Here is a 12,465-nt window from a genome sequence, read left to right on the forward strand (position 1 = left end):
GCCATACCCCTGGCGTCGCCTCCAGCCTCGGGCTGAGTGCCGAGCTAGGCGAGCGCCCGCCACAGAAAAAAAATCTGCACAGGGAATAAGAGGTCTCCTCCCTCGCAGCGTTTTCGCAGCGTATAACGGCAGCATCCCGTTCTTTCAAGTACGCGATCAATCACAGTAGAGCAGCGAAAATGTATGGGGGATATAATTTTTTTGTTTTGGGTCATCTTAAATCAAGCATTTCATTACCCTAAGCCGGATGCACCATATGCTACATCAACGCCACTTTTAATCTGGTCGTCCCAAGCGCCGAAAAAAGGTCGCCTCAAAGTCATTCCATAAACATTTCTATGGCAAAGGAGTAATTTATTGCTTGTCAAAGACGTAGGTAAGGTGGCAACGGCCACAGTACTGGCGGTCAGCCATGGCGGCCATGAAGACACCGGCACCGCACTATTTGAGAACGAGTTAGCAAATTGTCTTAAGTTGTGGCTAGGTTGATTTCAAAGGAAACATACGGTGTCAGCAGGGCACTCGCGACGGAGGCGCTCGATGCCACCAGAGCCGTCCACCTTGTAGTACTTGAGGACGGCCAGCTTGGTCTTCTTGCGCTTGTGCTTGATCTTCTTGGGGGTGGTGTAGACCTTCTTCTTGCGCTTCTTGCCACCACCACGAAGGCGTAGGACAAGATGAAGGGTGGACTCCTTCTGGATGTTGTAGTCGCTCAGGGTGCGGCCATCCTCGAGCTGCTTGCCAGCAAAGATCAGGCGCTGCTGGTCAGGGGGGATGCCCTCCTTGTCCTGGATCTTCGACTTGACGTTGTCGATGGTGTCGGAAGACTCCACCTCAAGGGTGATAGTCTTCCCCGTCAGGGTCTTGACGAAAATCTGCATCTTGCCTGCTTGATAACGAATGTTAGATGCCAACGTCCCCGTTCAAGTTATTTGCAGACTGCTGCAGATCGGTACTAGTCTTCCCTGGTCATCGGCCGGCGCGGCGAGCACGTTCAGAGAGCAAAGTGACACTGTCGCAAAGAACAATGGGTAGTAGATGTTGATTGTAGACCTGTATCGTCCTTGTTCTCATTCACGTTGTGTGCGCGCGCGCGGGCTCGAAGACCGGCTCATTTCGATCGAGATAGAAGTCGTTCTCATTTCATATCGGGGAGAGCGAAGAGAGGCTCATGACGAGAGTAATTCTACTCCCATCACGAAGGGAAGACGATCGCGATGCAGCATCTTTCAGACATACCTCGACAAAATGTTCTTTGCCGTCCTAAGCAATCCTCAGATGTGTTGCGGGTTGGAGAGGAAAGAAAACGTCCTGCTGTGGTGGCGGCCCGCAAATGCAATATTCGCTAGGGCCGCTACCAGGCCGGCAGGTGGCATCACATGACCTAGGGTTCGGTTTGGATCGCCCTTGCCCTTTTCCACTGGCTGTACTGGCCGAAGGTGGGGCATTGTGGAAGCCCTCTACACTCTCGCTTGTGTGCAACTTTTGTGGGTTTTCTGTGTTTGGTTCTTAGCGTGGGCTCTGCTGGGTACTAGCGACTTCAAATTCCACCAGGCAGTTTCCTGAATTTCTTGCTTCCTCAATCACAACGGCATTAGCAATTCAGTATGTTGGCCCGCGCCGCGCCACCAATTCATCACGAACCTTGACACTAACAATACATTACTAGATACCGTCAAGATGGTCAAGAAGAGAAAGAATAAGTACGAACCGAACCCGTTCCCTGACACGCGCGCTTCTTATCAGGATTCAAGCTCCCCCTCGATGTCCCCAAACTTGATGATGAAAATCAAGTAGCCTTGTGTGTGTCTTTGAGAGCACAGTTTGCTAATATTCTCCCAGCGGCCGCAACAAGAAGGGCCGCGGCCACGTCAACCCTATCCGCTGCAGCAACTGCGCTCGCTGCACTCCCAAGGACAAGGCCATCAAGCGCTTCACCATCCGCAACATGGTCGAGTCTGCTGCTATTCGTACGTCTATCATTGCTCTGCTTCGGCATCTCGCGCCCCAAAGTCGACCAAATTTGCTAACACTTTGTCCAGGTGACATCTCCGATGCCTCGGTCTTCGCCGAGTACACCGTGCCCAAGATGTACCTTAAGCTGCAGTACTGCGTCTCTTGCGCCATCCACGGCAAGATTGTCCGGTACGTTGTCTTCTCCGGGAGTGTGACAACTGCGCCAGCCTTTCCCAGGCGGCGTATGTGCTTCAGATGAACCTTGGCGCATTTGAAAAACGCTCCTCAAGAGTATTACCCCTTGGCCGAAAGAACATGTTGTGCTAACAAGTGAACCCCGCAGTGTCCGATCCCGTGTCGGCCGCCGCAACCGTGCCCCTCCTCCCCGTGTCCGCTTCAACCGTGATGCCAAGAAGGTCACCCCTTCTGCCCCTAAGGCTTAAGCCAAGGCAGAATGACTAAAAAATGAAGCAACTTTTTTGATGTGATCTTTGGCTGGGAAAAAAGGAGTCTGGGCTGTGTTTATACGACGTCTGCATATGAAACAAGAGTACGGATTAGATGAACTAGGGTTGTGAAGCTTTAGAGTAGTTTTCACGTTCAAAATCCAGACCTTTCAGGCATTGATCATTGATGAGCATACATGTTGGATTTTGTCTTATCGTGCTAGTGATGTTTCGATCTTCTCGCGCACCAATTGCAATTACCTAGGCAGTATACTAGAAGATACTCGCCAAGTTCCAGAACAACAACAACAGAACGCATACAACGCAATAAGGCATTTCAATCTCTCTCAAATCGGACAGCTAAGGCCAATCGCAGCCTCGCGCATCTATCTTCCTGGCTCGCTCACTCACTCACTCCACACTACCCGGGAGCAAAACAACATCGGGACGGGAGCATTCAAACGGGTCAAAGCATACGCCTTGGCCGCAGCAGCTCCCGATGAGGCACTGGTAGCCGGGATAGCCAGCCGCGGCGCAGTCCGAATCCGCCTGGCACTGGCTGACAAAGTTGTCGCACTGTCGGTACCGGAACGCCACCGACGCCAGGTTGGCCGTCTTCCCGCACACGCAGTCCGTGCCGGGCACGAGCGCCGCAGAAGGATACGCACACCTGCCCGTGTCGGGGTCCGTGACGGCAACGCCACCGTTCGGACAGCACGCAATCTTGGCGGGGTCCTGGACGCGGGCCGCCAGAGGGTTGCCACCCGCGACCGGCATGTCCTGCAGAGAGGCCAGTACCGGGATCGTGCTGCTGCCGGCGGTCAGGCTCAGGACGGCCGGCGCGACGGAGCCGTTGAGGCTCGCGCAGGCGTCGGCCGCAAAGTTGCGGTAGCGGTTGTACGTGTCCAGGTACTGCTTCAGGTTGCTCCCGCGGCCCGGGTTGAGGCCGCGGGTCTTGGACAGCGTGCTCTTGAGCGTCTCCCACAGCTGCAGGTAGTACATGACCGTGTCGTCTACCTTGTGGAGCAGGCTTGTGTCGTTTCCGATCTGGTTGTAAAGCTCCTGCTGGATTGCCGTCATGTTGAGCATGTCCTGCGCGGACGCCTCGAGCAACGTGACAACGCTGGAGACATCGGCGCAGCCGCCATTGAACGGATCATACAGCAAGAACTCTATGGCGTTTCGGGTAAGCGACGACATGCACCTCTGCACAGTGGACCCTGCGCTTTGCCATGGGCAGTCAAATGTCCATGTTCCGTTGGTGTTGTCGGTCGGGACAGCGATGCACTGTTCATCATCGACGCGCAGATCCGGGTACCTCCTGACCCTGGGTCCGACCGGGCCATCACACTGGTCACGAAGGACAAGCGTCTGCGTAAATGTCTGCTCGCCGGCCAGCAGGTTCTTTGGACCCTTCGAACACAACTCGAGAGACTGCTGCGCAAGCTGTCCGTACATGTTGTCGATGAGGTAGGAAACCGTCAGGTTGCAGTGCCCAGTAACCAAATGAATTCCGGTCAGATTCAGTCGCAGCGAATTGTTCCTTGAATCAAATATCGTCACGGCGGAAGGGTCGGAGACGTCGATGAGATGCGACCCTTTGGCCGCATCGCGCACGGAAAGGTAGAGAGGCGTGATGTTGTCATCGTCAAAGCTGACCGACCCTACGTACGGAAACGCCAGCGTGAGATTCTGCCGCCGGATTTCCTCATTCTGCAGTGCTGCAACGTGCGTAGCGCCGTCACGGGCTCCTGGGCGGTGATGACACGCCTGAGAGGATGGGGCCGGCCCGCGCAGTACGCTGGTAAAATTGGCAACGGGGAATGTTGTCGGCGTCGGTGTCGCTGTTGGCGATGTCGTGTTTGATCCCACAGTAGATGTAGTGTTAACAGGAACGGTCGTCAGGGACACTGGTACCTGTGACGTCAGAGACGAAGTATTGGACCATAGAGTCGAGGAGGTATCCGAAGACAAGACGGTAGTAGATGTTATATCCGATAAAGGCGATGTCGGCGACGCAGTGGTTGATTCCTGGGTTGATGTTGTGTTTCCAGGGACAACAGTCACAGAGGTGACTCTCGTCTCGGAAGACGTCGGTGACGTCGCACTTGATGTCTGAGTAGAGGTCGTGTTGCCCGGCAGTGCCGTCACAGAGGTGACGCCCGCTTCAGAACTTGTAGTAGTAGGTGCTGGGATAATAGTGATGGTCTCATTTTTCGATGGATACGGTGCGGTGGCCGTCGGTAATGTCGTGTTCGTCGTGCTCCAAGGCGGTCCGGGAGCATGAGTATGGGTCGACGAGCTATTCGACGCCGGAAACGATGTCGAACTCTGCGAATGCGAAGACCTGCAGCATTAACGTGTTATTTTTGAGCGTTGCCCTTGACCCAGAGTCAGACGTACGTTTGCGTGTATGGTGGAAGCGACTCGGTTGTTGAGCTTGTGGTATGACGGTGGCACGGCTCATAAATACACGAGCACTAGTACAATGGTTAACCGAGGACTGTCTCCTGGAAACGTGTACGCTTTCCCTTACATAAGAAGATAGCTTGCCAGCGTCGTAGGTTGCGTATTTGGCTGGTGTGGTGACAGAAGTGTAGCACTCAGGGTCTAGGAGCCTGGTGCAAAAGGACTCGCCGTCCCGCTGCAGAGACTCGTAAAGGTCATTTCGTTTGCATTCATCGTACTCATTCGCAGCTGGAAGCGCTGTGACACGGAGTGCAGTGAACAGAATAAGAATTGGTCGCCACATGACTAGTGATTCAGCAAGAGTCGATGACTGGCTGTCTTCCTCCCTCACTTCCAACCTCAGGAGGCGCTACCCAACATTTATAATTGCAAGTCAGTTCCGTTGACAGCTGAGAATTGTTTGCATTGGCGACAATATTCAAGCCTGGTATCCGGTTTGAGCCTCTCGCGAACGTGGTAGCACAACCGAGGCCAAGACCCTGTCAACTCTGGCGACACAGGGGCAGAATGCGACGAGGCCATGTCAACTCGTGTGCACTGCATCTGTCTCTGTCGGAGAGAGGAGCCCGCGAAAAGCAGAGGCGAGTCCTGTCCTACCGTCTCGTAGGGTCACAACCGAAGAAAATTTCATGTGAACATCAAAAACTAGCAAGCAACTGAAATTGTACCCGTCAAACTTCTCCTCCATAGGACCATGGTTATTCTCCAATCGCATGCAGTCTATATATACAAGCTTATATGCCAAAATCGTGACGAAAAGAATAAACATCATCCTGCGTTCATCTGCCCCTCTCATTAAAAAAAAATCGGTAATCGTCGTAACCAGCAACATATGTACAAATTTATAGAAAGAAGCGACACGGGTAACGACTAGGTGCTCCGTCATCTCAGCGCCAGCGTTGTTGTATGGCCACCCATAGCTGACCGTTGTTGTGGCTGCGGGCGGGCAATGAAGTCTTGGTTCTCGATTGTCACACTCTTGGTCATATGGTTGACCTTGTACACGCCAACTAGACGAGCAGCAAGCTCAAACATGTTGTTTCGGAGTGAAATGACGATAAACTGTGCGTTTTTGGTGCGCTCCTTAATATAGTTTGCGACAATGGAAACCTGTGGACAAGGGCGTCAGCGCTGAAAAGAAAACAAGATCAAGATGGTAATATTTGGCGAGCGGCCGTTGGTCTCCGACCAGAGACACTCAAATGGGTAAACTTACGTTTCTGAAGTCCAGGGCAGCATCGATTTCATCCATGACGTAAAGTGGCGTGGGCTTGTAGTGATGCAGAGCAAACACCAACGCAAGACTGCTGAGAGTCTTCTCGCCACCTGAGAGATTACCGATATTCTTCCAGCTCTTTTTGGGAGGCATGACGCTGAACAGAATGCCTTCACTGAAGGGATCCAGGCTGTCGACGAGTTCGAGCTCAGCATTACCGCCCATGGTGATCATCTGATACATTTCCTTGAGGCGCAGAGAGATGGCGCTGAAGCCGGCCATGAAACCCTCCAGCCGCATACGTCGCAGGTCATCACAACGTTTCTTGGCGGAGTCACGTTGGTCCAGAGCGGACTGAAGATCAGAGGACCTGGCGGCATGTTCCTCGACTCGGCGGCGGTATTCGGCGAGAACACCGAGGTCAACGGCAACGTTTTGTGTCTTCTCCTCGAGAGCAGCAATTTCACCTTTGAGGGTTTCTTTACTCATCTCGGCAAGTTCATCCGGAGTGTACTGAGGCAACTCCTGCGGCTGGTGCACTGAACGGTCAGGTCGCTCAGTTTGAGGTTGCTCCACGTCATCCATGCTCACATCGCCCTCGTCAGCCTCCTCGGGCTCACCCATCTCAACGTCTTCGGACTCGACCCGACTCTTGTCTTGGGCAGCGTCTGGTGCGGGCGTCCCTCGCTCCGGTGCTGATTCGCCAATGAGGTCATTGATATCTTGGAGGACTAGTTTGGAGAGTTTGTCGTCCCAGTAGCGTTGACGTTTCTGGTTCTCGACAAGTGCCTTTTGGTTCTCCTCTAGCTTGTTGCGCATCTCGATCTCGACGGCACGAGTTTCGTTAAGCTCGGAGGTCTTTACATCCAACTCCTCCTTCAATTCCTGAAGCTGAGCTTTCTTAGTAGCCAGAGCAGCCCGTGCTTCGTCAACATTCTGACGAAGCTCATCAGCCCTGTTGCCCTGATTACTGATGTCGTCGTCAAGCTTCTCAAGCTCAGCCACTGCAGCGTCGCGTTCTTTGCTAGCTTTCGCCATGTCCTTTTCAAGCTTGATTTTTTGCTTCTCAGCCTTGGCTTTGCGAACCTCAGCGAAGGAAATTTCCTCGTTATGGGACGCAATCTGGTCTTTCAAGCCATCAACAAGGGCACGCTGCATACGCAACTTCTCACCACCGACTTCCATGATTTTGTCCTGCAGTGCTTTGATCTCCTCCTCAACGCTGGAAGTTTCACCCCGAAGCTTCTCGATTCCGGAGTTAAGCGAAGCAATTTCCTTCTGCAGCTCTTTGATCCTTGAAGCATCAGTAGCAGAGGGCTGGTACTCCTGGCTGACGGATTTGATGTGGCGCCGCAGATCGGCGATGTTTCGAGTGGCGCTCTCTACTTCGAGTTCGAGTTTCTGAATCTTGGTTTCGAGGGCGGGTATTTCATCGTTGATTTCTCTCATGCGGGTTTCGCATTCTCGTTGGTACTCTTGGAAGTCTTGAAACTTGGCCTCCCAGGTGTCTCTATCTTGCTCCAGCTTGGCAACCTGCTCCTTTGTGACATCGCCACTGAGCTTGGACGACATGAGACCCCTCTTGACAGTTGTGCCACCGCCGGACATGGTACCAGACTTATCAATCAGCTCACCAGCTAACGTGACAACTCGCCAGCGCTTGGCGCCATAAGCGATCCGGTTGGCCTGGGCCAGATCCACTGCTACAAGGGTGTCCTGCATAGCATGGTAAAATGCAGGGCGGAAGCGGTCATTCTGGGGCTTGACGAGGTCAAACAAGCGTGGGGCATTCTCCGGTGTCTGAATCGGGGCCAAGTTTCGGTCTTTAAGCTTGTCCAGGCAGATAAAGTTGCCTCGACCAAGGTTGTTCTTGCGGAGATGCTCGATGCACTGTTGGCCAGATTCAACAGTCTCGGTAACGAAATTGTCCAGCGCGCCGCAAGCGGTCGATACAGCAATATCGTACTTTTCATCGATAGTACCGAGATTTCCAAGACGGCCATGGAATCCCTCGATACGTCCAGATTCGCGCATGCGCATAAGAGCGGCGAGAACATTGCCCTTTGTCTGGGTGCTCGCGAGGCTCGAGCGCGCCTCGTCAGCCTTTTGTCTGGTGCTGGAGATCTTAGCTCGCATTTTTGGTTCCTGTTCGGAAAGAATGTCGAGCTCTGACTGCATCTTTTCCGCCTCCTTGGCCAACTTTGACCTCTGAGCTTCGCATGCCTTGAGTTCCTTGGCCTTGTCTACCTTTGTTGTCTCAATGCCATCGATCTTTGCCTCTAGTTCCTGGAGAGCAACGGCGCCGGCATTCTCCTTGTCTTGAAGAATAGTCAGCTCACTTTCGGCAACAGCAATAGCGGACTGCTTCTCATTGATTTTCTCCAACCACGGTTCCAGAGTCTTCTGCTTGACTGCAATTTGGTCGGAAAACTTTTGCGTTTTGCCCTGTAACCCTTCTCGGATCTTGATCAACTGGGCTTCCTCGGCTTCAATTTGAGCCTCAAGTTCCGTGACATCTTTGGTGCTTTTCTCCATAGTCTTGGTGCTGTCGGCGATTGTGTCATCGGCAGTTGCAGAATCCTTCTCAGCGTTGGAGATTGTGCGCTCAAACTTCTTGCGCTTGTCATCAAGAAACTTCTTCTTCTCATCAAATTTGACCCGCTCTTGGTCAAACTGTGCCAGCTCTTTCGCAAGAGCTTGTGTTTCCTTATCTTGGGCATCAACCTCTTTGCTGCCTTGTTTGTATTGCTTCTGGAGATCCTTGATGAGTGTCTCGCTGCCTTGGTGTTTCTCGAGTTCGTCATCGAGCTGGGCCTGCATTTGGTTGATGGCTTCTTCTGTGACCATGATATTCTCGTTGCATTCGTGTAAGAAGAGTTGGTAGAGCGCAGATTGTTTGATAATGAGTTCATTCTCATCGCGAATGAAAGCTAGCGCAATGTCCTTTTTTCCCTCGAGACTGCTCTTTTCCTTTTCGACGTGTTGCACTCGGCTGCTCTTCTCTACACAAATATCGTTGAGAGCCTCGACCTCGGCGGCTGACTCTTCGATGGGTGTCTTGTATTTAGAGGTGCCGATGATGTCTTCAAGGTATTCCAAAAGACCGTCCTCGTGCTCATTTGCTGCCTTGGACTTCATCTGAGCAATAGACTCCACTTCACCTTGAAGAATTAGGAAACGTTTGTGGTCCAAATCTACGCCCTTGTCTTTCAAGAGAGTGGTAACAGTTGTAAAATCGGAGCCTTTGTTGTTGATGTAATATTTGCTCGAGTTATTTCGGAACGCTTTGCGGGAGATGATTAATTCGGAGTCGGGGATGACAACATGGCCACCGCCAGGCTGCAATAACATTAGCGCAATGAAGAGATGAAGAAATCGTAGCACGACGAACCTGATCCATGACTTCCTGAAAGTGAACAGCGACCTCACAGTGGTCGAGATCGGGGTACTGCGCCGAGTTGTGGATAAGAGCAGAGATCTTGCCCTGTCGCATCTTGCTCGCGCGGAATCCAAAGACGAAAAGGAGTGAATCGATAACGTTGGACTTTCCGGATCCGTTTGGACCAACCACCGACGAAAACGTAGCGTGGAAAGGGCCAACTTCTTGGCGCCCTGCGTAACTCTTGAAGTTTGTGAGAATGAGGTACGTGATGACGATTCGAGATTTAGGCGTAGTATCTTCGACCAAGGGAATTGCCATTGTGCGCTGCTTGACAACAATGTCGAGCGGCTTGTCAAGAAATGTGTCCATGGACCTCATCGGCTTGACAGACTGTGTGACATCCGGGAGGCGCGTGTTCATGTTGGTAATGTCGGCAAGAGGCGAGGCATTGGACGCTGGTGCCGGCGTAGGCGCCCCAATCTGGGGTGCCAGGGGCTTGCTACTGGGTGTCTGCGGCGGCGCGAGCTTGGGCACCTCGGCCACAGACGTCCGCGGTGTGGCGCTTCGGCGGGAGCGCTTCGGCGACTCTGAGGGAGCGGGCTCCGTCTTGACAGTGCCGCCTGCCACTTCAGCGGCGGAATTTTCATCTTGTTCGGCAGCAGGCGCGAGTCGGAGCTTATCTTCAGGCTCCGGCGTCGATTCGGGCTCCGGCTTTGCTTTCAGGATGGGGGCGGACGTCTTGCGCGCCGTCCTCGTCGCCTTTGGTCTAGCGGATGTGGTTGGGGCCATCGAGGCACGACCGGCTCGCGTCCTGCGCTGCGGAAGCTGGGAAATATCTTGGTCGAGCTCATCTGGCTCGTCGTCTTGGGTCTTGCTGATGACCGAAAGCTCGTCGTCAGAGTCAACAACGGCCCTGCGGCGAGTGGCAACGCGTCGGGACGACCGTGTTGGCGCGGCCGACATGGTGATTATGGCGGTCGCAGGTGTGCGCGTAAGTCGGTCTGTTATATGTCGTACGTTGCAAAAAAACAATTAGGAAGAAAAAAAAATGTTGTTGGACGCAGTCCACTTTTGCAAAGGGTAATCTGCTGTGGTTAGTGATGAAGTCAGTCGTGGTCACCCCGCGCGTGTTGTGCCTGAGCTAGACTAAGTGGTTTTTTTTTGTTTGGAATTGCCCGAATTGGGGATTTGTAAACAATGGCCCCAGCGCGACCACTCACAGGCTAGTTACTAGCTGAAGAGAGTGGGCCGGCCGACTGTCCATGCAAGTCAGGAGTCTGCATTATTTATAATGACATTTTTATTATTATTATTATTCTTTAACTTTCTTTTAAAAAGCTACGGTGCATATTGTTATTCTTTTGAGAATGTTCTATCGTCTCTTTGGCCTTCTGTATGCCGAGTCCCGGAGGAATTATGGTCTCTTAGTAAATACATGTTAGTAGAGCTTCTTTACGCGCGTTGCCTCGAGTAGCAACATAGCTCAGCAAAAGTAGAACTGCCATACTTTAACTTCTACTTGCTATAAACCTCGCTACTATCATCCAACCTCGAGATTGTACTACCAATCTCCCATGACGGGAACATATCTCTTACTTCCGGAGGCTTTTCCGCATCAACGCCGCGACACTGGCGTAAGATACGTAGTGGGGCGCCGTGATAGCACCAAGATGTAGCTACACTACACGTGATTTTTGATCGTACAAAGCTCGAGCTTCTCACAGATACTCTTGACGAGAACTCCATCCATAACCTCTGGTCCGCTCATTTGCCATTTCTGCACAACTCGTTCATCATGCTCGACTATACACAATTCCAGCAAGTCTTTCCTGCCAGCTTGCACAGCCCGTACGACCGCAAACTGCAACAAGACATCGACGCCCATCGCAAGACGCTGTCGGGCGTCCTCTTCATCGACCGAGTCTTGCGCGCTCTTGGCATCGCAAAAGGTTCGTTCTGGCCGGCAATTTCATGCGTACCTAGTCTCGGAACACTAACGTCCTACCCTCCAGCCAAGGTCTACCCGCCAAAAACTGACAATGCGCTCAAGCAGCTTCACCAGAGCGTGTGTGATGCCGCCATGTCAACGCATCATAAGCTATCGCTGTTCTACTACGTATTACTCGATTTCGACGGCGTCAATGGCCCTCCGTATATCTCGCAGGAGTTTCTCGCCGCTTCTGGCCTTCCGACCAACTACCAGCTATTCATGCAGGGCCTTTGGTACCTGGATCACCTAGAATTCTCGGTACGTGACCCTTCTATTCGGCCTTGCCCCGCGAAACTGACCATTGATTTTTTTTTTCTTTCTTTAGAGCGCGCTCGAATACGTCTCGCATCCATCTCTCGGCCCCGATTTCTCCGACGACATAATCATCGCACTTGTTCAACACGCGCCGGACAACGACTATACTCTCCCGCTTGCCTATTACACATCAGTCCGACCTGTCCTCAAGTCGTCAACTGCTGTAGAGCTCCTATTCGACGCCATGGCGAGAACAAATGTTACAGAGGCACTTCTATACTCGCGCACATTCCCTGATCATGCCCGCGAGCAGCTCTTCCAGAGACTGATTGCCTCGGTGCTGGAAGGAAGCAAGGACGACGAAATCACGAGCCAGGCCAGCGAGCTTGTATTTCTCCCTTTTGACATTTCCGAGGATGCCTGGTTTGAAGACTTCCTTTCCCATGGAGAAGGTCGCACTTTGAAACGAGCCAAAGACATGTTGCTGGTGCGCCGCATTGCGTGCGACAGGTTTGAGGAATTAACCAGGTACAAAGCTAACAAAGAGTGGGCGGCTGTGCTGGAAGGGATCAAGAGCGGCGTAGAGGGCCATTTGGAGTAACGAATTTACCAGACGTCTGGAAGTCGACATTGTATCAGGCATAGCGTAGGCGTTGAAAATGTCTTGTTTTTATTTTTGTAAACGTGAATGAAAAGGGTAGAGGCGAGGTCCCTTACCCTACACTGACCACGAGATGCTTATGTAGTCTTT

The 12,465-nt window shown here is 52.5% G+C and overlaps 5 protein-coding genes across 5 annotated transcripts; 2 read left to right on the forward strand and 3 right to left on the reverse strand.

The window, feature by feature from the left end:
• Positions 1 to 354: 354 nt before the first annotated feature.
• On the reverse strand, positions 355 to 881 carry V2A60_003742 (ubiquitin family-domain-containing protein; the record flags this gene model as incomplete). The annotated part of the gene is made up of 2 exons (XM_083255069.1): positions 355 to 441; positions 507 to 881. 2 exons carry the CDS (start codon positions 879 to 881, stop codon positions 355 to 357), a joined length of 462 nt encoding a protein of 153 aa, XP_083111195.1.
• Positions 882 to 1,680: 799 nt separating this feature from the next.
• Positions 1,681 to 2,399, forward strand: V2A60_003743 (40S ribosomal protein eS26; the record flags this gene model as incomplete). Its single annotated transcript, XM_083255070.1, has 4 exons — positions 1,681 to 1,793; positions 1,843 to 1,970; positions 2,043 to 2,145; positions 2,300 to 2,399. The coding sequence occupies 4 exons, from the start codon at positions 1,681 to 1,683 to the stop codon at positions 2,397 to 2,399; spliced, it is 444 nt and encodes a 147-aa protein (XP_083111196.1).
• Positions 2,400 to 2,813: 414 nt separating this feature from the next.
• On the reverse strand, positions 2,814 to 5,154 carry V2A60_003744 (uncharacterized protein; the record flags this gene model as incomplete). The annotated part of the gene is made up of 3 exons (XM_083255071.1): positions 2,814 to 4,749; positions 4,806 to 4,882; positions 4,939 to 5,154. The coding sequence occupies 3 exons, from the start codon at positions 5,152 to 5,154 to the stop codon at positions 2,814 to 2,816; spliced, it is 2,229 nt and encodes a 742-aa protein (XP_083111197.1).
• A 599-nt stretch (positions 5,155 to 5,753) lies between these two features.
• V2A60_003745 (condensin subunit SMC4) lies at positions 5,754 to 10,432 on the reverse strand (the record flags this gene model as incomplete). The annotated part of the gene is made up of 3 exons (XM_083255072.1): positions 5,754 to 5,981; positions 6,088 to 9,426; positions 9,479 to 10,432. The coding sequence occupies 3 exons, from the start codon at positions 10,430 to 10,432 to the stop codon at positions 5,754 to 5,756; spliced, it is 4,521 nt and encodes a 1,506-aa protein (XP_083111198.1).
• Positions 10,433 to 11,264: 832 nt separating this feature from the next.
• Positions 11,265 to 12,315, forward strand: V2A60_003746 (nuclear pore complex assembly-domain-containing protein; the record flags this gene model as incomplete). The annotated part of the gene is made up of 3 exons (XM_083255073.1): positions 11,265 to 11,418; positions 11,482 to 11,717; positions 11,785 to 12,315. The coding sequence occupies 3 exons, from the start codon at positions 11,265 to 11,267 to the stop codon at positions 12,313 to 12,315; spliced, it is 921 nt and encodes a 306-aa protein (XP_083111199.1).
• Positions 12,316 to 12,465: the final 150 nt, after the last annotated feature.

The sequence above is a fragment of the Cordyceps javanica genome, chromosome 2, assembly GCF_051103115.1.
Source record: "Cordyceps javanica chromosome 2, complete sequence".
In the NCBI taxonomy this organism is placed as follows: Eukaryota; Fungi; Ascomycota; class Sordariomycetes; order Hypocreales; family Cordycipitaceae; genus Cordyceps; species Cordyceps javanica.